The following is a 21,680-nucleotide window of genomic DNA, read 5'->3' as shown; positions in this document are numbered from 1 at the left end:
TTATGGGAAGTGTAGTTTCCGACGTCACGGGCTTCCCGCGCGGCACGCTGGGAACTGCCTCCGGCCCTCAGTCTGCGCACGCGCAGGCCCCGCCCCGCCTCTGTCCATCTTCGCCACCCCGAACCCGGCGCCGTCTTCGCTGCTTTACTTCTGTGCCAGGGCAGGCGCTTCTCCCGGGGTGAGAGCGCCGGCGACGGCTCCGCGCGGCAGGGGGACCTCGGGACAGGTGGGCGTGTGCGGGGGACCCGAGAACACAGGCCGGGTGTGCGGGTCTGCCGTGCGTTGAGGGGGATGTGCGGCGGTGGCGTGGGTGACAGACTGGGGGACGTTCCTGCCAACTAGACCGCCCTCAGCTCACTGCGTGTCAAATGCGGGTTGCGAGCACTGTGCACGTGTGATCGCGTTAAGAGACACCTGTTTCTTGGTTTGGCATTTCATTTCGCTCTCAAGACGTCTTTATTAAACATGCTCCAGGATACGATTAAGGAGGTGAGAGAGGACCCGCCCCTCAAGCACAGCTTCTGCTCCCTGTCTCTTTTCTTCTCCACATCCTCTCTGCCCGAATTCTTCTGAGGATTAGGTGGAGCTGCTTGTTCCCAGATCTCCAAGGATGATGATTGTGATGGATTGTGGACAAAATCTCACCATGTGCAAAATAGAGCCTGGAATTTGTGGGATCTCTACAGAGTCTCTGGGTCAGAATGATCTCAACTCTTGAACTACTATACACGTTTCAGGCTATCTCTGTCCTCAAAAACAGATCGACAGTGCAGCGCTGTCCAGTAGAAAGATAATACAAAACACACGTGTAATTTGGAAGTTTTCAATGACTACGGGAAAAAAAAAAAAAAATCAGATACAGCTAATTTCCCCGAAATCTTTCATTTAACTCAATACCTTCCTTATATTATTTTGACTTGGAACACTAGCCAAATTTAAGGTGTTCAGTAGTTCCATGTGGCTAAAGGCTACAATAATGGATAGCATACTTATAGTGAATCCCAAAAGAATCAGGTTTAGGTGTTACGTGAAGGGTTCAAATTTGCTTCTCAGATTCAGGTCCTGGGCCCCTGGAGCAAAGCAGCATTTATAAGGGAAGAGGAAGTCCCGGTGACTACTGCCACTTACAAGAATAGCTCTTCTGACAGAGATCCCTCCCAGAGCTTCAGAGCAAACACAGAAGATTCTGGAAAGGAGAAAGTACCGATTTGCTCTGTCAGGGGCAGTTCTTGATTCCCTACACAGCATGAGTCAGACTTGGTAATGCCACCACTTCCAGACGCCATCACAAACTTTGTGGTCATGGATGCTGTGAATTAGCTTTCAACTTGGGATTGAAAGTAATCAATGGTCACCAACTGCAAAGTAAAAGGCACTTCACTGGAGGGCTGGTGAGGGCTTGCTGTTTGGAGAAGACAACCAACTGGCAATTTTTCTTTTTTTGCAGTACTGGGGATTGAACCCAGGGCCTTGTGAGGCAAGCACTCTACCAACTGAGCTACATCCCCAACCCCTGGCAAAATCTTAAACATCCCATTTCCTTCATTCTCCTCTGATCCTTTCCAGATCCTGAGCTGGTCTCACACCATGTCCATAGTCTCATGGGGCCTTTAGAGTTATGCTGATGTTCCCTCTTTGCTGAACATAGAGAATAATAAAATGATAGTAGAGGAAGTTTTCTGTATTGGAAGCTCAAAAATACTGAACCTTAAAGTCACCTAGGGCAGAACTAGGAACTGAGCACAGTGCTGCTCACTTATACAGGTAAATGTGTCAGCAACTTATCAAAAGGTCTTTAAAAAAAAAAAAAAATCAACAACTAATTTAGAACAGAAAGCCTAAACTATTTTGCATGAAACATCCCTTGTGTATTTCAGATTTTTTTGTGGAAATTCTAACTCAGTGAAAAGACAGTAAGAACTTGATTAATAAGCCAGCTTGTGTAGTTTTTGTGACATTAGTTTTAATGAAGGTAGAGTTTCATTCATTAACCAATCCTGTTCTTTTATTTTTAGTTTCTGATACATCAACAAAAACCACCTTTATGTTAGTGAAATATAATCATATCAGAGATGCACACACTCAGCTATTGCTGCCTGTCCCTTTTAAGAGTCAAAGGGATATTCCCTATCAGGAATGTTTTTATCCAGCTGATATGATGAGATTTTTTAGGCAGGTGAACATAACAGCTTTAAGGCAGACTAGATCTCTGATGACCCCATTTCTCTCATCCCCAGTTGAATCTTCAATTTTCTCTACTCTTCCAGGAGCAGCAGAAAATGAACACTTCTCAGGTGAGTTTGGTTTTTAATAACCAGTTTGTTTTACAATGGATTTTGTAGAGGTTTTTCTGTCTGTGCATTAACATGGAAGAGTAGAAATAGAAACACTTTCATAGAAGATACAGAAATATTAATCAACAGTAGAGTCAAAAGTAGCACATGGATATAGACACAGGTCCTTCAATATTGCAAATTTACCAAACCAAGTTACAGTTCATTTCTGAGGTTTTTGATCATCATGGCAGAGTGTCAGATAGATAATACTTACTTAAAGATTTACATTGATGAGAAAGCTAAAGCAGATGGCTTCCTCATGGAAGGTTCAGGTTGGTGATTTAGTTGGTGATTTAGTGTAACAACTTGCTAAATGACATAGAATGTTGCCTGTGATCCCTAGGGACCCCAGGGGTGGTAATCAGATCCAGTGGCGGTCATCCTTTCCTTACCTAACTTTTCTGCAACACTTGCCTCTAGTTCTCACTCTGTTCTGGAAAGTTTCTCTCCACTAGCCCTGTGCTTTCCCTGCCAGTGTCTTCAGGGATTCCTCTTCTCTCATCCTTTCACATGGCTCATCTCTACACTCCATCCATGACCTTTTGATCTTGTTGTCTCCCAATGATTTCATCCTCTTATTTTTCAGCTTTCTTGAGATTCAATTCACATATTGAACCACTCACCCAATTAAAAGCAGAATTCAGGAATTTTCCACTGCATTCTCAGATTCCTGCAGGCATCACTGCATTAAAATTATAAATAAAACATTTTTATTGCTTTAAAAAATCAAACTCTCACGGTATTCTCTCCAAGTCCCAAGCAACCCTTAATCTACCTTTTGTTTGAACCATACCCTTTTTATTTTTTACAGGGCAGTTTTGCCTAGGATGAATTTTTCTTAGTTTTTGTTCCTCTGGGAAGGTTTTGGTTGTATGTCAAGGCTTCTTAGTTGACAGTTTTTTTCTTTCAGTACTTTGAATATGTCATTCCGCTAACTTTTGCCCTTCATGGTTTCTCTTTAGAAATCAGCTTTATTATGGTTAGTCATTTCTCTTTTGCTGCTTTCAAGATTATCTCTTTGTTGCTGGGTATAGTGGCTCATGCTGGTAATCCCAGCCATTCAGGAGACTGAGGCAGGAGGATCACAAATTCAATGCCAGCCTGGGCAACGTAGGGAGACCCCATTTCAAAATAAGCATCAAAAGGGCTGGGGATGGAGCTCAATGGTAGAGTATCGCTGGGCTCAATCCCCCACCCAACAGAAAAGAAAAAGAGGAAAAAAAAGATCATCTGTCTTTGGCTTTTAACACTTTGATTATCCATGTCCAGGTGTGGACCTCTACTCCAAGTTTATCCTAATTGAAATTTTCTGAGCTGCTTCAGGGTATGGATTAATCATTTTCATGGAATTTGGGAACTTCATTGCTGTTGTTTCTTCAAATGTCTTCTCAGACCCATTCTGCTCTCTGTCTGGTGCTCTCCTCCTGCCTGTGCGTGAGCTTGATGCTGCCCCGTGGTTTTTCTGTCGTTATGTCTTTGTTTCTCACATTGCATACTCTTAAGAGACTTGCTGTCCTTTGGTCCATTTCCCCCCCACTTGTTCACATCTTCTGTTGAAAAAATTTCTTGTATGAAATTTTTGTTTCAGTTATTGTACTTTTCAACTCTAGAGTTTCTCCTTGGTGAAATGCTATTCACAAACTTAGCTTTGATTCCTAGACTTCATTTTTTCTGGGTCTTTGATCAAATTTCAAGTAGCTGATTTAAAGTCATTATCTGGTTAATCCAGTATCTGTTTCCTGAGGAATTATTTCTGTTGATTACACTTTTCTCCCTCCACATGGATCTTACTTCCTTTTAATTTTTTTTGTAACTTTTTGTTGAAAACTGGATATTTTGTTTATTTTTATTTATTTAGTTTGTTTTTTTTGGCGAGGACTGGGGATTGAACTCAGGGACGCTCGACCTTGGAGCCACATCCCCAGCCCTATTTTGTATTTTATTTAGAGACAGGGTCTCACTGAGTTGCTTAGCACCTTGCTAAGTTGCTGAGGCTGGCTTTGAACTTGAAATCCTCCTACCTCAGCCTCCCAAGCTGCTGGGATTACAGGGGTACACCGCTGCATCTGGCCTGAAAACTGGTTATTTTAAATAAAACATTGTGGCAACTCTAGAAATCAAGAATTTTCCCCCTTTCCAGAGGTGATGGTTGAAATTTATTTATTCTGTGACTTTTTAAAAGTAGTTCTGAAGAGCCTGCATTTCTTGTGTGGTGGCTGAAGTCTATGCAGAAATTTTTTAATGCCTGAAATCGGTAAGTCTTCCTGTCTTTGTCAAAGGGTTCTGTTCTTCAGGAGCCATCAGGCCACCTCTGTCCTGAGCATGTTTACAACCCCGTTTGTCTGCTCAGCTCCGTACGTCAGCAGCCTTCTAGAGTCTCGGGAATATAAGGAAACTTTTCAAGATATTTGTGCACATCTTATTCCTCTTTTTTCCCTTTTTAGTTTTTTGAAAACTGAAAATGATGTCCCCACCATTTCAGGTCACTGCTAAAAATGTTTTTGCCTAATGCCTTTGAGGATGAGGCTTTTCATCCTAGCTGAGCTTTGCAAGTATGTTCTGCTGGGGAACTCTCAGATGTCAGATGATGCTTGTCTGGGAGTGAGGCTTTGAACAGGAACCCAGGTGCCTCTTCCTAGTTGCCAGACTCCTGGTTTTCACTGTTCTTTCAGACTGTTGGTTCTCAGTTGAAGCTACTGGCGGGAGAGCGACGGAGATGGGGCAAGTTAGAATGTCCAAATCACTGTTCATAGTATGATACTGCTGTTTTTCTTATACAACAGCTCTTTAGATGGTCGTGAGTCTTGGATTAGCTTACAGAGGTCTTAAAAAGTTGATTCTCCACTTTTTACTAGTTTCTTATTGCTTTTATGAAGAGAGAATGTTCTTGGATCTTTACCACTTCACTCATGACACTTGTTAGCTTGCATTTGAGGTTTTTTTGTGGCGAGAAATTTCCCTTTTCTTGGCTTCTAAGATTCCCTCTCCTAATTGTTATAGTTTGTAGGAAACTTTTCTGGCTTGGTGACCTGGACATTTTCCACCAGGATATCCCTGGTTCCTCAGCTATTATTTTTGTATTTTTCTTTCCTTAATCCCTCTGTGCTCTGGGAACGTCTGATGATAGCACTTAAATCATTAGTAACTCCCAATACCATCTTCAAGTGAGACATCTGTTGTCTTCTCTAAAAGCAAGTGTATACTTCTTTAAGAGACAGTTCTATCTTTATGTTCTACAGACCCTTAGTAGCTGCATGACCAGATCTGTTTCACTACAACTTCTAATCATTTTTTCTTTTTGTTTTCCACCTCGTCTCCCCAATACCAGTTTTTTGCACCACTGTGTCAGTTTTTGGCACTGCTAAGCAACTGTTCATTTTGAAATACACATTACATTGCTACTCATTGTAGTCACCCTATTGGAGTGTGCAATAGATCTCAAAAATTTATTCCTCCTGTCTGTTTGCAACTTCGTACCCTTTGGCCAACATATCTCCATTCCTCCCCCTTTGGCTCCCGCCTGTGGTAATCACTGTTCTACTCTCCACTTGTATGTTTAACTTCTTTAGATTTCTCTAAAGCCTTTGTTGACTCCCATTAGTTACAGTGATGCTATCCAAGGAGAGTGTGGACATCCTAGAGAATACCCAGGATGACCTGTTGGGATGTGAATGAATAAGTGTAGAATGTCTATCTACATTGAATTTTTTTGTCTTTGAAAATCTGTAATTCATTTACATGTATAATGACTTATGGTATACTGAAAGCTTTTATAACTCATTGAGTAACACCAAAGCTTAAAACAAAATTAGGTTCATGGTTGGCCTTTTGTAAAACCATTCATTTATGAGCCTCAAGAACAAATAGAAAACGTAGTTCGCAAGGAATTTTTTCTGTTATCTAATTCTGAACAAAATGTGTTGACACAGGCACCAGTGTCATTTGAGGACGTGACTGTGGAACTCTCCCAGGAGGAGTGGCGGCACATGGGTCCTGCCCAGAGGACCCTGTACCGGGAGGTGATGCTGGAGAACTACAGCCACCTTGTCTCTGTGGGTGAGCAGACCTGACCATGTGACTCCCTCTAGAATATATTTCCTTTTCTAATTATCAAAACACACAGACTCTTTATTGAGATGAACATTGGTAATCGGGTTTTGGATTAAGAGGTCTAAGGTAACTGAGACTTTTAGCAAAACAGAAATAGTGTTTGTGTTATTACTTTCCTACTGAAAATCTTTACTTGCTGCTTTTTTTTTTTTTTAAACCACCTTTGGAAACCAAAAAGACTGAGGATCTGGTCCATAAGCACCCTCAATTATTCCATTTATAGGGTACTGCATTAACAAGCCCAAGGTGATATTCAAGTTGGAGCAAGGAGAAGAGCCATGGTCTTTAGAGGACAGATTCCTAAGCCAGAAGTACCCAGGTGAGTGAGCACTGTCAGAGAATTGGGGTCCTTAAACCTCGAGGGGCATACCAGTGAACTTTCTGTCACTGTAACCAAATATCTCAAAGAAGAACTTGTAAAGAGAAGACTATAAACAACATAACATAAAGGTTGGCTGATTTAGATCAAGCATTTCATATCACGTTGATTGCCTATATGAGTAGCTTAGCCTCTAGTAAAAGAAAGTTAAAGTTGTTGAATCAGTAAGAATAAAACAATGTAGTTTCATCTTCTGTGGCCATTCAGATTTGACATTAGGAAGTTCAGGGCATTGAATTAAAAGAAGTCCCTTGGGGTTGGGGATTTAGCTCAGTGGCAGACACTTGCTAGCACTCACAAGGCTATGAGTTCAGTCCTTGGCCCTGAAAAAGAAAAGAAACCCCTTTAGCTCAAAAGCATGGGTTAAAAAAACTTCTAAGCATCTGAATGATTGTACCAAATAAAATAATATCAGTATTCATAAAACACAAAATAGTGGAGTCTTAAGAGCCTAAAACACGTTAGAATTAGCACATCATAATATATGTTGTCTGATTAAACAGTAGTATTCCTATAGGAGATATAAGTGGCATTGTACTCAAGTAAATCATAAATTTATGTATGCTGAATGCAAAAATTAATCCCAAGGAATAACCATTAGAAAATGAAAGTATATTATTATTCTAACTAATTAGAATTGCCACAAATATTCTCTGAATATAGTGTGATAAATCTAGAAATTAATAAAATGAATAAACCAAAACTCTGTGTAAACTTAAAAACATTGTTTCTTTTAGTCAGTGTTTTAAAACAGGAAATCCAAAATTGCATACTTATTAGTAAATGTAGCTGTATATTAGGAGCCTTCAACTATAGCTAAATTCATTAACAGAAGTAACTTTGTAGTATCATATTAATAAATTAAGCAAAAACAGTAACAAAAATACACTAATGAAAGTAGAAGAATTTAAAAGTAAAATTAGAAATTAATAAACTATAAAATTGAAAAATGGACAATTTCTTTGAATAAAAAATGAAAGAATGGATCAAACATTAGGTAACTCTAATAAAGACAAAAGAAAAGAAATACCTGTATGATAAACTCAAGTGGGGATATCTGTGTACAGAGTTAATGTATATGGCTACCAGACAAGATCCCATTCATAAAGAAGAACAACACAGGAGGGCTTGCTCTATCAGATGCCAAAACTTAGGCAAACCTCTGAGCAGTTGAGTACTGGGGCTAGGAGTCAGATAGTCTAATAAATTAGAGAAAAGGGTAGAAAGCTCAAGCAAACATGTACTTTACAGATAGTTGGTCCCAGGTGGCACTGTAGGACACTGGGGAAGGGATCTTGAAATACCCAAGAGACCAAAACAAAAAACTGGATCCTGGGCTGGGGAGATAGCTCAGTTGGTAGAGTGCTTGCCTCTCAAGCACAAGGCCCTGAGTTTGATCCCCAGCACCGGAAAAACAAACAAACAAACAAACAAAAAACTGGATCCAAATGACTTAAATTCCTGGTTATCAAAGCAAAACCAGAATTATCCTATGAGATTTTATAGAATAGATTCATGACTATTCTTAGGAAAGGATTGAGGAAAGGTAGAGTAAGTGTATTCCTTCCTGCTGTACCCCCTGAGTTCACATGTATGTGTGTGAACACACACACACACACACACACACACACACACGCATGAAAATCCTGCAAGGTGGAAAGGACGATGAACTAGGGGCCTTAGTACCTGATGAAATGCAAGATGGTTAGTGTCAGGAGATGCCTTGTGGGATGCCTACTCTCCCAGGTGTTAATCAGGAGGCTGTCTCCTACCCCAGGGTGTCAGTGGAGATCAGCCAGGGGCCTGGACGTCTATTCCCATTTGGCAGGTATTGATGCTGCCAGCTGCTTCTCCTACTGGCGTGGTTTCAAAAGTGGCTGACTAAAACAGAATTAATCTTGATAAGGTCCCATTATTAATTTTAGCTTGTGGATCATGGTTTGTTTTTTCCGTCTAGAGCCTGCAAAATTCAAAAGTAACACAGATTTATTGTTTTCTTCTAGAAATTTTAAAGTTTTACTTTTTACAGATTATGATCCATTGTGTGTTAACTTTCATAGAAAGTAGGTATATGTCAAGTTTTAACTTTTAAAATGGGGAGTCTAGTTATTTTAGCTATTTTTCCATCAAATAGCCTCTCTGCATTACTTAGAAATATAAGTGAATGTGTACTTGGGAGTGTGTTTCTGGACTCTTCTTTTTCATGCATCTACACGTCTATCCTAGGCCAGCATTACCGGTATCTTGATTACTCTTTGGAGGACTGGGCAAGCCTTCAGTGGTAGAGTGCTTGCCTAACCTGGCTTAGATCCCAAGCACCACACAGACAAAAGAAGTTTTTGAAATCAGGTAGTTTTCTAACTTTCATCTTCTGTGTGAATTTTAAAATGACCTCCTTCCCTTATTAAAAAACAAAAAAGGAAAAGAAAGACATCCATAAACCAAATATCTCTCTTCCCATTTATTTTGTAGTGTTTTGTAACTTTCACATATCAATATTAAGACTTAAAAATTTTTTTTGATGACATGGTAAATAATATTATTGCTCTAATTTCACATCCAGCTCATTATTGTTTATTTATAGGTATAGGATTGTATGCAGGCCTTGTATTTTGCTTTTGCTAAAATGCTGATTAGTTCAAAGAACTTTTTTGTATACTATTTAGTTTGTGTAATTTTTTTTTTAGAGAGCTGCTCTACATTTTTGTTTTTATTCTTGCCATATTGACTGACTGATAATTCCAGTATAGTCTTGAGTGAAGGTGGTGAGCATTTATACCACTCTATTTTTCCCAATTATAGAATGCTTTCAGTCTCTTAAGCCTGATGTTATAGACTTTTTATTTCCTTTATTTAGTTTATGTATATGCTACATATATATTATGTAGTTTATTACATATGTGTATGTATAGTATAATGTGCAAACTACGTATTTTATATATATATACATAAACTGCATCTGTGTGTGTGTATATATATATATATATATACATACTACATATGTATATTAATTTATATATACATAATATTTTCCCTACATATTTAGTTTCTTAAACACATATTGATGTGCTTGGGTTATCTACCTTATTAAGTGACTTTTTCTAAGGAATTTGTCCATTTTTCACATGAATTGTCTGTGGGCATAGAGTGCAGTAGACTGTTCCCTTTTCTCTGATCATGTGTTAAAACCTGATCCTGATGTGATCCATTGAGAGGTGCAACCTCTGGAAGGTAATTAGGCCATGCAGGTGGAGCCCTGATGAAGAGTTTAGAGTGCCCTGACAAGAAGAGGCCGGGCAGCTGGTACCTCTCTTTGCACCGTGGGACTCTACAACAAGAAGTCAGCAGTCTGTAGCGCAGGAGAGGGCTGACAGAAGAACATGACTGCGGGCACTCTCTTCCAGAACTGTGATAAATAAATACTTGTTGTTTAAGTCATCCAGTTTATGGTGATTTGTAGCAGTAACCTGAACTAAGACAGAGTTTTTGCTGACCTTCCTTTATGATCTCTTTAATGTTTGTTGTGTCAGTAATCATGTCCCCTCTTGTATTTCTGATGTTGATAATTCATATCTTTAGTTTTTCCTGTTAGTTTTAATTATAATTAAAAAAAATCTTTTCAAAGATTTTTTCATTTTGGTTTAACATTCTGTATTATTTTGTTTTCAGTTGCATTGTTTTCTCTAATCTTTACTATTTTCTTCCTTCTTTTTTCTTTGGATTTAATTTCATCTTATTATTTAGTTTCTTAGAGGAGAAACTTAGGTAGCTGATTGTAGATCTTTCTTTTCTAGTATGAAACATTTTAAGCCATGAGTTTATCTCTGAATGCTGCTTTAGCTGCAGCCCACAAATTCCTATATGTTTTTTGTTTCTATTCACTTCAGAATATATTTTCTGTGGGTTTCCACTTTTACTCTTGAGTTAAACATATGTGCATAATTTACATGTATGAAATTTACACGTAAGAAATATTTCTTATTTCTCCACATACCTTTGTTTTTGCTTTCTAATATAAGTTCTCTGGAACTTGAAATCATCCTTGGTATAATCTCTATTCTTTTGCACTTGTGAAGATTTGTCTTTTATCCCAGGATGTCATTGGTCTTGAATGTTTCGTGTGTGTTTAAGAATGTGAATCCAGCTGTTACTGACTGTGTGGTGTCACCAAGTTTCAGAGGTGTGGTTATCTAAGTGCATCCTCATCTTTTCTACCTGACGGATCATGCCTACCATGTACTTCTTCCTCCTGTTTCTGTGCTTTATTTTTTCTTTGTTCTTTCCTTCCTCTAGCTTCTGCAAGTTGCCACTGGTGTTGTAAAACTCAATATTTGTTGTTCTTGAGACTCTTTGTTTTATAAATTACATAAGAATATGGCTCTGGGTGGGATTTTGACTGTGGCTGCTGTTACCTTCTGCCAGCATATCCCCAAAATGGGACTTCCTTGGGGGGTCCTTCATCGTCTTTCCTGTTTGGCTCGTGAAGGGAACTGTACATGTCTTCCGTATCTTTGGCACTGGAAGATTAGCTTCCTGCTCAGCCTCTGTGAAACTGCAGGAACATTTCAGTTTTGTTTGGCTTGAATAGGTGAAGTTTGTTTAAAAAAAAAAAAAAAAAAGAAGTTTCTATTCCATGAGACCTTTTTTCAGACCATTGACTAAAATGAATAGACTTTTCTTGGAACATATTTTTTGTCTATATCTTTGTTATCTTCATAGCATAACATTCTTCAGTATACAGTATAGTACATATAGGAAGTAGAAAGAAAAACCTGGGAATTCTTCACTGTTTCATGAAGTCCTGGATCCCTTTCTTTCCTTTTTTCTTTTTCTTTTTCTTTTTTTTTTTGGGTGCTGGGGATTGAACCCAGGGCCTTGTGCTTGCAAGGCAGGCACTCTACCAACTGAGCTATCTCCCCAGCCCCTCCATTTTTTAAAGAGCCTTCACATGTTGTTAATTTTCTCTTGTTAGATTTTTCATTGTAAGGGAAGAATCTTGGAGGAATGGGGCTACTCTGTTTTGGCTGGCACTGGAAATAATAACTTCTTTAAAAAAAAAAAAAAAAAAAAACAACAACCACTATGGATGAGGAAAGAGAATGCCTGTCTCTGTGTGCATGAATTAATCTTGGATACTTGACCAGAAACAGTAGAATAAAATACATAACACAAATAGCTAAGTTCCTTTACATAAGAAGTGTAAGATTTATGTTTTCAACTTTTCTCATTTTAGGCTATTACAAGGTGAAGGTCCACATCAAGGGAAACCAAGACAAACGAGGGACGCCTCTGTGGGAAGTAATATTCGTTGATGATGAGACACTGAGTAAAGAAGGACAGAAAGTTCTAGAAAAACCATTTAATCTGGGCATAGCTTCACATTTTTCAGGAAAAATACCCTATAAACATGACTCATGTCAAATGAATTTCCCAGTTATTTCTGAGTTAATTATTAGCGAAGGAGACTGTTCAAGAGAGAAGGCTGATTACATGACTGTATGTGAAAAGTTGCAGCTTGCTGTTAAATGCAGGGAAGCTCATGCTGGAGAGAGACCTTATGAATATAATAAAAATGTGAAAACTGTCAGTGTTAAGAAAGGTCAGCACCAGAGATCTCAAACTTTGGAGCACTCTTTAGAAGGCAGCGAGTTTGGAAAAAATTTGTATGGTAAGACTGTCTGTCTTACAGTTGAGAGTTCTCTGACTGGACAGCAGTGCTGTAAGGGCGATGAGCTTAGGAATCACTGCCATGAAGCCACTCTGTGTAACCACAGGGGAACTGACAGAAGGGAGAGATGCACTGCTCTTAGCGAATGTGGGGACTTCTGCAGCAAAACCACCACTGAGGAGTGCAATAAAGTTCATCTGGCTGTAACACACCATGAATGTCATGAAAGTGGTATTGATTTCTGTGGGCCATTACCCCTAATTCAAGCTCAGAGACCTGTTACGGGACAGAGTACCCTTGAAAGCAATAAATGTGAAGAAAACCTGAGCCAGAGTTCAGCCCATGTAGTACCTCAGGAAAAGCAAATTGGAGATAACCTCTGTGAGTGTAATGGATGTACAGACGCCTTCTACCCAAAAGTAGACCTTGCAATACATCAGCAAACTCCCGAGAAACCCTGCCAGTCTGGTCCGTATGGGAAGTGCAGGGAATCTTTCTACCAGAAAGCATACCCCATTCAGCATCAGAGTGGGGAATTTGGGAAATTCTTTGGCTCACATCCACACCCTAGTGAGCATGCTGGAACTCATGTGGTGTCTGAACTCTGTGAATGCAATAAGTGTGGGAACACTTTCTGTGAGAAGTTAAACCTCAGTGCACACCTGAGACTTCACACAAAGGAGAAACCTTATGCTAACAATGATTGGAGGGAATCTTACACACCACCCGCAGCGGGACAGCAGAGGACAGACACAGAGATGAAGCTCTGCCAAGGCAGTGAGTATGTGAAAACCTCCACGATGGGACATCTTAAAGAGCGTCAGAGAGTTCTCCCAGGAGGGAAGCCCTATAAATGTGCTGAATGTGGGAAAAGCTTCTCCAAGACCTCACATCTGACCGCACATCAGAGAACTCACAGGGGCGAGAGACCCTACGAATGCGTTGAATGTGGGAAGACTTTCTCTCACAAGACACATCTCGGTGCACATCAGAGAACTCACACCGGGGAGAAACCCTATGAGTGTAATGAGTGTGGGAAGGCCTTTGCTGATAACTCAACCCTCAAGGCACATCAGAGAGTTCACACTGGCGAGAAACCCTATGGCTGTAACGAGTGTGGGAGATCTTTTGCCCATATTTCTGTTCTCAGAGCCCATCAGAGAATTCACACAGGGGAGAAGCCCTATGGGTGTAACGAGTGTGGGAGATCTTTTACCTATAATTCAGCCTTCAGAGCACACCAGAGAATTCACACGGGGGAGAAACCCTATGAGTGTAACGACTGTGAGAAAACTTTTGCCCACAATTCGGCCCTCCGAGTACATCAGAGAACTCACACAGGGGAGAAACCCTACGGATGTAGTGGGTGTGAGAAGACTTTTGCCCACAATTCAGCCCTCAGAGCACATCAGAAAATTCACACAGGGGAGAGGCTCTATGAATGTAACGAGTGTGGGAAAACTTTTTCCCAGAAAACACACCTCAGTACACATCAGAGGATTCACACGGGGGAGAAACCCTATGGGTGTGGCGAATGTGGGAAAGCTTTCTCCCAGAAGTCATACCTCAGTGGACATGCCAGGACCCACACAGGGGAGAAGCCCTATGGGTGTGGCGCATGCGGGAAGAGCTTCGTCTACAAGGCCGCCCTCCTAGTGCACCAGAGGATCCACAGGGGAGAGAAGCCCCATGCGTGCAGCCAGTGTGGGAGGAGGTTCTCCCAGAGGACACACCTCTGTGCCCACCAGAGGACCCACACCGGGGAGAAGCCCTACGGATGTGACCAGTGCGGGAAAGCGTTTGGGGATCACTCGGCCCTGAGAGCGCATCGCCGGGTCCACACAGGGGAGAAGCCCTATGAATGTCCCGAGTGTGGGAAGGCCTTCTCCAAGATGTCACACCTCCGGGCACACCTGAGGACGCGCTCGGGGCAGAAGCCATACGAGTGTCATGAGTGTGGCAAGAGTTTCTCCGAGAAGTCGTACGTGAGCGCGCACCGGAGGGTGCACACCGGGGAGAAGCCCTACGCGTGCGGGGCGTGTGGGAAGGCCTTCGCCCAGAATTCCACCCTCAGGGTGCACCAGAGGGTCCACACGGGCGTGAAGCCCTACGCGTGCGAGGCCTGCGGGAAAGCCTTCTCCCAGAGGTCGCACCTCGGTGCACACCGGAGGGTCCACACCGGGGAGAAGCCCTACGCGTGCCCCGAGTGCGGGAAGGCCTTCACCCAGAATTCCACCCTCAGGGTGCACCAGCGAACCCACACCGGGGAGAAGCCCCACGAGTGCCCGGTCTGCGGGAAAGCGTTTGTCCGCAAGGCGGCCCTGCGGGTCCATCACGCCAGGATGCACACCAGGGCCAGGTCCCCGCCGAGGAGCGGAGCTGAGAGGTCCCCAGGGAACTCACACCTCACTGCTTGACCTGCGGAAACTGCGCCACGCAGGCTGGCGGAGGGCGTCCCGTGACCGTTCCCTTTTCTGCCAGGCATATGAAATGCCTGATGAAATGTCCCTGCCTGCCCTTCATCCAGCTGAGGCTGGCCAGGCCCCTGACACTGAGGATCTATGTTACATTCAAGGCCAGTCCTTAAAAATCGCCTTGCATTCTTCCTGGTCCGAGGTAAGATGGGGAGGAGGTGACTGCCACAGCAGGCGTGGGTGCTGTGTTTGAACAGGGCAGACACGATGAAGGACACTAGTAACTGGACAGTTCTCCTCTTCCAGGTCTTCAACACCTGACTTTAAAAAAAAAAGAAGCAAGAATAAGGGTGTCATGTTGAGCTCTTACAGTTAGGTCAGTTGTTCAATGCACATTGTTCGGCCTACTCTCATCAGAGTGGAGGGAAACCTGGGAACAACTGTCGCAAGACCTGCACGCATAGCTTACGCTTATCAGGGACGTCTCAGGAGGGGAATACTCTGTCAGCATCCTGAATGATCAGAAGCCTTTATCAAGAGCCAGAGAAATCTCAGGGGATGGAAAAAGCCTTTACCATGAAGAGAATTGCTTTAAACATCAAATAATCGGGTTAAAATTTTGTATTTTGAGTAAATAGCATTTTTCAACAAATATTAAAAGTTTGTCTTCAGATTACTTAATCTGAGGAAATACACGAGTTTCCGAATTGAGGTTAATTAAACATCTTCACCTAGAACTGAGATACCAAAACCTGTGTTTTTGTGTAATCTCAAAAATTTTATAGAAAATATATAAGGCAGTGTTTACCTATAGACAGTCACTGTAGACTGTCAAGTTTTGGAAGTGTGGGGATAACTTAAGAATTCTGCAGACAGTGTCAATAAATGTTTGAATTGTCTCTGAGCTTCGAGGGACATCCATGAGTCCACATACGAACAGATGGTTCGTTATTGCTGATGAGTTCTGCTAGGAGCCAGTCACACTTGCTGTGCGCTTGGCCACTTCCTTTTCAGAGTGACTGTCTGTTCTTCTCTTGGTTTACTTGAACTTGGTGCAGTTAGATTTGGGTCTTCCTGCTAATCTGGCCCTGCATTTCTAGGACCTTGAAGAGTCATGACATTCTCCAGCATTTTTGTGTGTCTGTCTGTCTAATATTGTGTATGTGTAGGTGGTGGCCGTAGTTGTGTTGTTGTTGCTCTGTTGAGTGGTTTTAAGACAAATCTCCTTAGCCCTCTTGTGCACATATAACCTGAGCATCTTCCTATTTTAATTTTTAATCATAATGCCTGTTCACACTGTACACTTTTACAAACAAGTCGTGTTTTGGACCAGCTAAGACAGCATGTTTTGGAATTGCCATGGAAAGTGCTACTTCATGCCAGAAGCACAGCACTGGCACTGAACAGCAGACTCATTTGGGGGAAAATATGTAATGTGATATAGTCTTGGCCAATAAAACATTTGGTTAATCTGATATTTCAGGCTTATGGTTTGTTGAGCATGAAGAAGAAAGTGAGATCATTTTACAAACCTGGAAAAATAAAAATTTCTCCTAACCCTGGGAATGTTTCTTTTTGCCAGTTTGATCAGGTAGATTGAGCATGAGGACAATAAGTCAGTTGTTTCTCTGGGGAAATTTTCTCTAGTCCCTATTCCTTGGTTATGTTGGGTAAAGGAATAGTGTGAGGGAAATGATGGAATATCTTTAGCCTTGATTGGAGGATATGTCTTTCTTTGACACTGGGTTGTCATCAGTTCCTTTAGTGGCATCTCTGCCAAAGACGAGGCAGGAATAAAAGCTCGCAATTGGATGAGAGCTGTGCCATTACACCATCACTGATTACCCCTGGTGGAGGTGTCAGCAGCTAGGAGAATATTTTTGTTCTTCCTCAGTTTCTGACACCTGGATGCAACTTGAGCTTACTAAAGGAAACGAGAGCCAAAAAGCATCTGTCTCTTTCTACATGTTTGATTTTTTCAGAAAAGCACAGATAAAAAGAAAATTGACCCTGAACACTTTTAAAATCCATTTTGGGAAAAACTTAGGTTTACAGAATAATTAGTTATAGTCCTGATAAACTCCTCATCATTCCGTTCCCTCTATTAACATCATACATTACTGTGGTACATTTGTCATAACAAGGTTGCTCTGATACATTTATCTTAAGTGAACTTTTTTTCAGCTTTCAGTTTTTTTCCCATGTTCTGTCCCATGACCCCATGCAGAATGCCATTCTGTATTTAACTGTCCTGTCTCCTTAGTCTCTTCTGCTCTGGGACAATTTCTTTGACTTCTCATATAATTTTGATTACCTTGACAATTTTAAGGAGATATTTTATAGAGTATCCCTCAATTTGGGTCTTAGTTTTTTTCTTTTAATGGTTACACTGGTGTCAACAGGCTTTTGGTAAGAAGCCCACAGAGGTAAATGTCATTCTCACCAGATCAAGACCAGATGCTGTCAGCGTGAAGGGTCACGGTGCTAACCAGCCTTGACTACCTGTTTGAGGTAGTGTGTGCCAGGTTTTTCTGTGTAAAGTTAACTTTTCCTTGCACTTAACAAGGTTTTGCTCACACAGCAAGCTACTGGATCTGCAAACAGGATGTTGTATATATAAGCAATATCCAGTTTATAAATGAATGATATGATCTGACACTCATTCACTGGCTATTTGAAATTTTCTCTTTTCCTTGGAAATGGTGTTGCATGAAGAGCCTAACCTCATAAAGGCTTATTTTGCCCATTTTGTTCCTTGTTAGTAGTACATTAGTAGTACACAGCACTGGTAAGTTAGCTTCTAGCCCTTCTCTTCTCGGGGAGATGCGGCACTGGGTTAGGACTTCTGGAATCTAAGCATATAACCCTGGAATGCAAAGGATCCCTAGCAGGTCCTACCCCACAGGCCACTGGGCTCTTGGAGTTAGGGCTCCACCAGTTGAAAACCTTGGGCAAAGCCTGTTTGGTCCAGTCAGGGATGGCTAGGAACCATATTAAGAGTTAGACATGGTACCTGAAGAAGGTAAGGCTCACCAGGGCTGCTCCTTCATCTTTACTCCTTTTTTTTTTTTTTCATGAGTTCCCCAAAGAAGCCCATCAACTTCCCTTTCTGCCTCTGCTCCTGGCTCTGTCTTTTGACTTGGATTTACCAGCCAGAAAAGTACCCCCGCTTTAGCTCTCAGAAAGGATTTGTTGGCAACCACCATACTTGCTGCTTAGTGTAAACACTTGTAAATTGTTAGTCCAACAAACTATCTGTGAAATAAGATCATAATCCCTCTTAGAAGTGTCTCACTTTAATTTTGGCAACAGTATTAATTCTGACAGCTTAAAAATTGTAGCACCCCAAGTTTAGAATTTGCCTCGAGCTGATCCAATTCATTATCCATATTTTTGCTTTTTGGTGTTCATTGGGATATGACTGAATCATTGTCTTTACTCCTCAGGATTTAGTTTATCTAGATATTTTTACTTACTGTTTTTACTTTGTGAGAGGAAGACCCAATTCTTCTATACCTCTTAACCCTTGGAGTAGTACTCTTTGGACTTTAAGCAATGAAAGAAAGTTTGCATCTCCTGAGCTAATCAACTGAGGGGATTACAAAACTCAAATAAGAACGGGAGCTGTATCTAATATGATCAGCTATGATAAATGGACAGATCTGTGACCATGATAGAAGTAAGCCAAACTTGAAGGAAAGATGGGATATCAGAAGCCAAATGCCTTGTATAAGGATTTTTAAATCTCAATGAGTTTTATGTACTAATAAAAGCATTTAGAATGTGATAGCACTAGATCGAAAGTTATATTTAGACTCTATAGGCAGATGGCAGTCATGAAATTGGAAGGACACAGGGAAAACAGCCACCCCACACAAAAGTTTGGTAACTATAGAAGTATTGTAGAGATGTGAAAGAGATACTGGTAGAGTAAGAACACACGGACACACCTTGCCGCACACAGAGTGCACATCATTGTCAGACACACATGCAGATGGAAGTTTATTATGAATCCTTAGAAAAGCCTCATCTGAGTCTGATTGACCTACATGTGAAAAACAAGATTTGGCCTGATGTTTTCAAACCACGCAGCACGTAGCTGTTATAGAAGATAATAACTCATCAGTATGGGCAGAATATAATTATGCCTTTGTTAAAATTAACGGGAATAAGACTTCATTGTTAGGCTGTCCTGGAAACAGAGATCACTGGGGACCCAAGATAAACAGATCAGAAACCAAGAAGCACAGAGAAGGCTCTTAACTCAGAAAATAAGAGAAGGAACAAAGACGCTGAATATGAAAAGGAACAAAACAATATGTGCCTTGTGGAAAGGCAGGAGAGACAAATAGGTCACACACTGAGAAATGGCCCCAAGGCCCAAAGCTGCAGAACGGCCATGCTACCCAAATAAGGCGGTGCACTGCATCAGGGCGGTTGGTCGAGGGTCAGTCGCTAAGAGGGTCCACAGGGCCCAAAATGGCAATGCTCACCAATCTCCAGTTCATTGGGGGAAAAAGGTAAATCACAGCAATGCCGTTAAAGTATTTGCATTATAGTCAAAGGCTGCCTCAGCAAGAGGCCTGAGTACAGGCATGAGCTCCGATTTGCCTTCTGTAAGATGTAAGTCCACTCTTAGATGAGGAATCAGTGTCCACGGAACACTTCAGAGGCCCCTAGATGGATTCCCTGCTAGAGTTTCTTATGCCTTTTTGGAGACAAAGGCATATTCTTGAAATGTAACCAGCCTTAACCAAAGAGACTTTGAAGGTTTCAGTGAGATAAAGATGCAAAAAATCAATCTCACTGTTACCAATAAACACTAATGATAAGCTGTTAAAACCTTCCCCCGAAACCTCTTGGAATCATACTAACAAAGCATCCTCACTCTCTCACCCCCACCCCAACTCTGTAATCCCAGTAAGCTGCATTTAATGGTGTCGTAGCTTTCTGTGAGTTCTGTTCATTTCTGTTCTGTGGATTACTTAATTTCTGTCAGTTTATCTTTCCTGATTCTTCTACCAGTTCAAATCTACTGACTCTCAAATGAGTTTTCATTCAGTATTTTTTCAGCTCCAGAGTTTCCATTTGTTTCATCTTTCTGATTTCTCTGTATTGATATTCTCTATCTTATGAGATATTGTCATTTTTCCCTCTCTCTCTTTAAAGATGATTACCTTGAGTTTCCTAAGCATATTTACAATAGCTGCTTTGAAGTCTTGGTCTGCTAAACCCCCATCTGGATAACACTTCATTTCTTTGCATGTCTTATTTTTTTGTTGTTATTGTTGGAAACTGGATTTTTTTAAACAGTTTTTTAAATTTGTTCTTTTTAGATATACATGGCAGTAGAGTGTATTTTGACATATTATACATACATGGAATATATAACTTATTCTATTAATCTTTTTTTTTTTTTTTTGGCGGTGCTGGGGATCGAACCTGGGGTCTTGTGCTTGCAAGGCAAGCACTCTACCGACTAAGCCATCTCCCCAGCCCAACTTATTCTAATTGGGATCCTATTCTTGTACATGATGTGGAGTTTCACTGGTCAAGTATTCATATATGAACATAGGAAATTCTGTCCGATTCATTCTACTATCTTTCCTATTCCTGTTTTCCCTTCCGTCCCTTCTTTGGAAACTATATTTTTAATGATATGATTTAGCAACTCTGCATACCGATTCCTCCACGCATGGGGCTAGTTTCATTGTTTACTTGATTGTAGAGATTATTTTGGTTAAGTCTGTATCCCACGCATTTGTCACGTCTCTGATGTCACTCCTGAGAAGAGCACAGCTTTGGGCTTATGAAGACAGTAACTAAGATCAGGCTGTGTCTTTTCCTGATCTTGGTTACACTTTCTACCTCTGTGGGTCATACACAGCTAGTAGCTTCTACTGATTTCCAGCTGATTGCTTCACTGTGTTTGACAGTGTTTTTGAGCATTAATAAACTCCATAGTTTAATCCAATTTTTAAGTTTGGGTTCCTTTTTAGAGGTAGTTCTTGAGGACAGTCTATCAAGTTTGTTCTGACTCTAGGAGAGCTCTTCCTGGCCGGCTCTCTTCTTGTCCCATTTAATAGACCTGATAGCCTACATTTTAGTTTGTTGCTTTCATGAATCTGCAAGGCTTTTCTTAACTGCCTACCAATAAAACCTCTTTTTTTTTTTTTTTTTTTTTTGGTACTGGGGATTGAAATCAGAGGCAGGCAGTTAACTACTGAGCCACATCCCCAGCCATTTTTCATATTTTATTTAGAGACTGGGTCTCACTGAGTTGCTTATTGGCCTTGCTAAGTTGCAGAGGCTGACTTTGAACTTGCGATCCTCCCGCCTCCGCCTCCGCCTCGGAGTCCGTCTGAGCTCGGTGCCTCCCACCCAGCTGCATTGTTTTTAAGAGTTCCCTTGGGCTTGAATTTTCCTAAACTCTGTTCCAAATAATGCCAAAACTCTTGGAGAAAACACCAGAACTCTCTGTGGCTTCTCTTCTGGAAAAAATTCCTACAACCCTGCCCTGGAGCTGGCTGTGGAGGTGGTGACCCATTTCTCAAACTGACCCTTCTGCTTTTTGTGGAAGGTGCTGGGTAAGTGTAGTAGCTCTGGTTTTCTCAGCTTAGTTCTGCCTATGAGCAAGCTGGAGCAAGGTCCTAAGATCCTCAGCCTGCCATGCTTGGGGCAGAGGCTTTGCCCTGTGAGCTGGGGACAGAGGAGGAGGCAGTCCCTGACTTCTTGGCTACACCAATCTGGAACTTAGCTCCTTGTGTACCAAG

The 21,680-nt window shown here is 41.3% G+C and overlaps 1 protein-coding gene across 1 annotated transcript; it reads left to right on the top strand.

Annotated features, from left to right (window-relative positions):
• The first annotated feature begins 104 nt into the window (after nucleotides 1–104).
• ZNF658 (zinc finger protein 658) lies at nucleotides 105–17,910 on the top strand. Its single transcript, XM_079108389.1, has 6 exons — nucleotides 105–489; nucleotides 1,060–1,200; nucleotides 2,268–2,294; nucleotides 6,266–6,392; nucleotides 6,670–6,765; nucleotides 12,059–17,910. The coding sequence occupies exons 1-6, from the start codon at nucleotides 466–468 to the stop codon at nucleotides 14,908–14,910; spliced, it is 3,267 nt and encodes a 1,088-aa protein (XP_078964515.1). The 5' UTR covers nucleotides 105–465; the 3' UTR covers nucleotides 14,911–17,910.
• Nucleotides 17,911–21,680: the final 3,770 nt, after the last annotated feature.

The sequence above is a fragment of the Sciurus vulgaris genome, assembly GCF_902686455.1.
Source record: "Sciurus vulgaris genome assembly, chromosome: 13".
NCBI classification, from domain to species: Eukaryota; Metazoa; Chordata; class Mammalia; order Rodentia; family Sciuridae; genus Sciurus; species Sciurus vulgaris.
The sequence above is the reverse complement of the archived record's forward strand: the minus strand, read 5'-3'. Positions and strand labels throughout refer to the sequence as shown.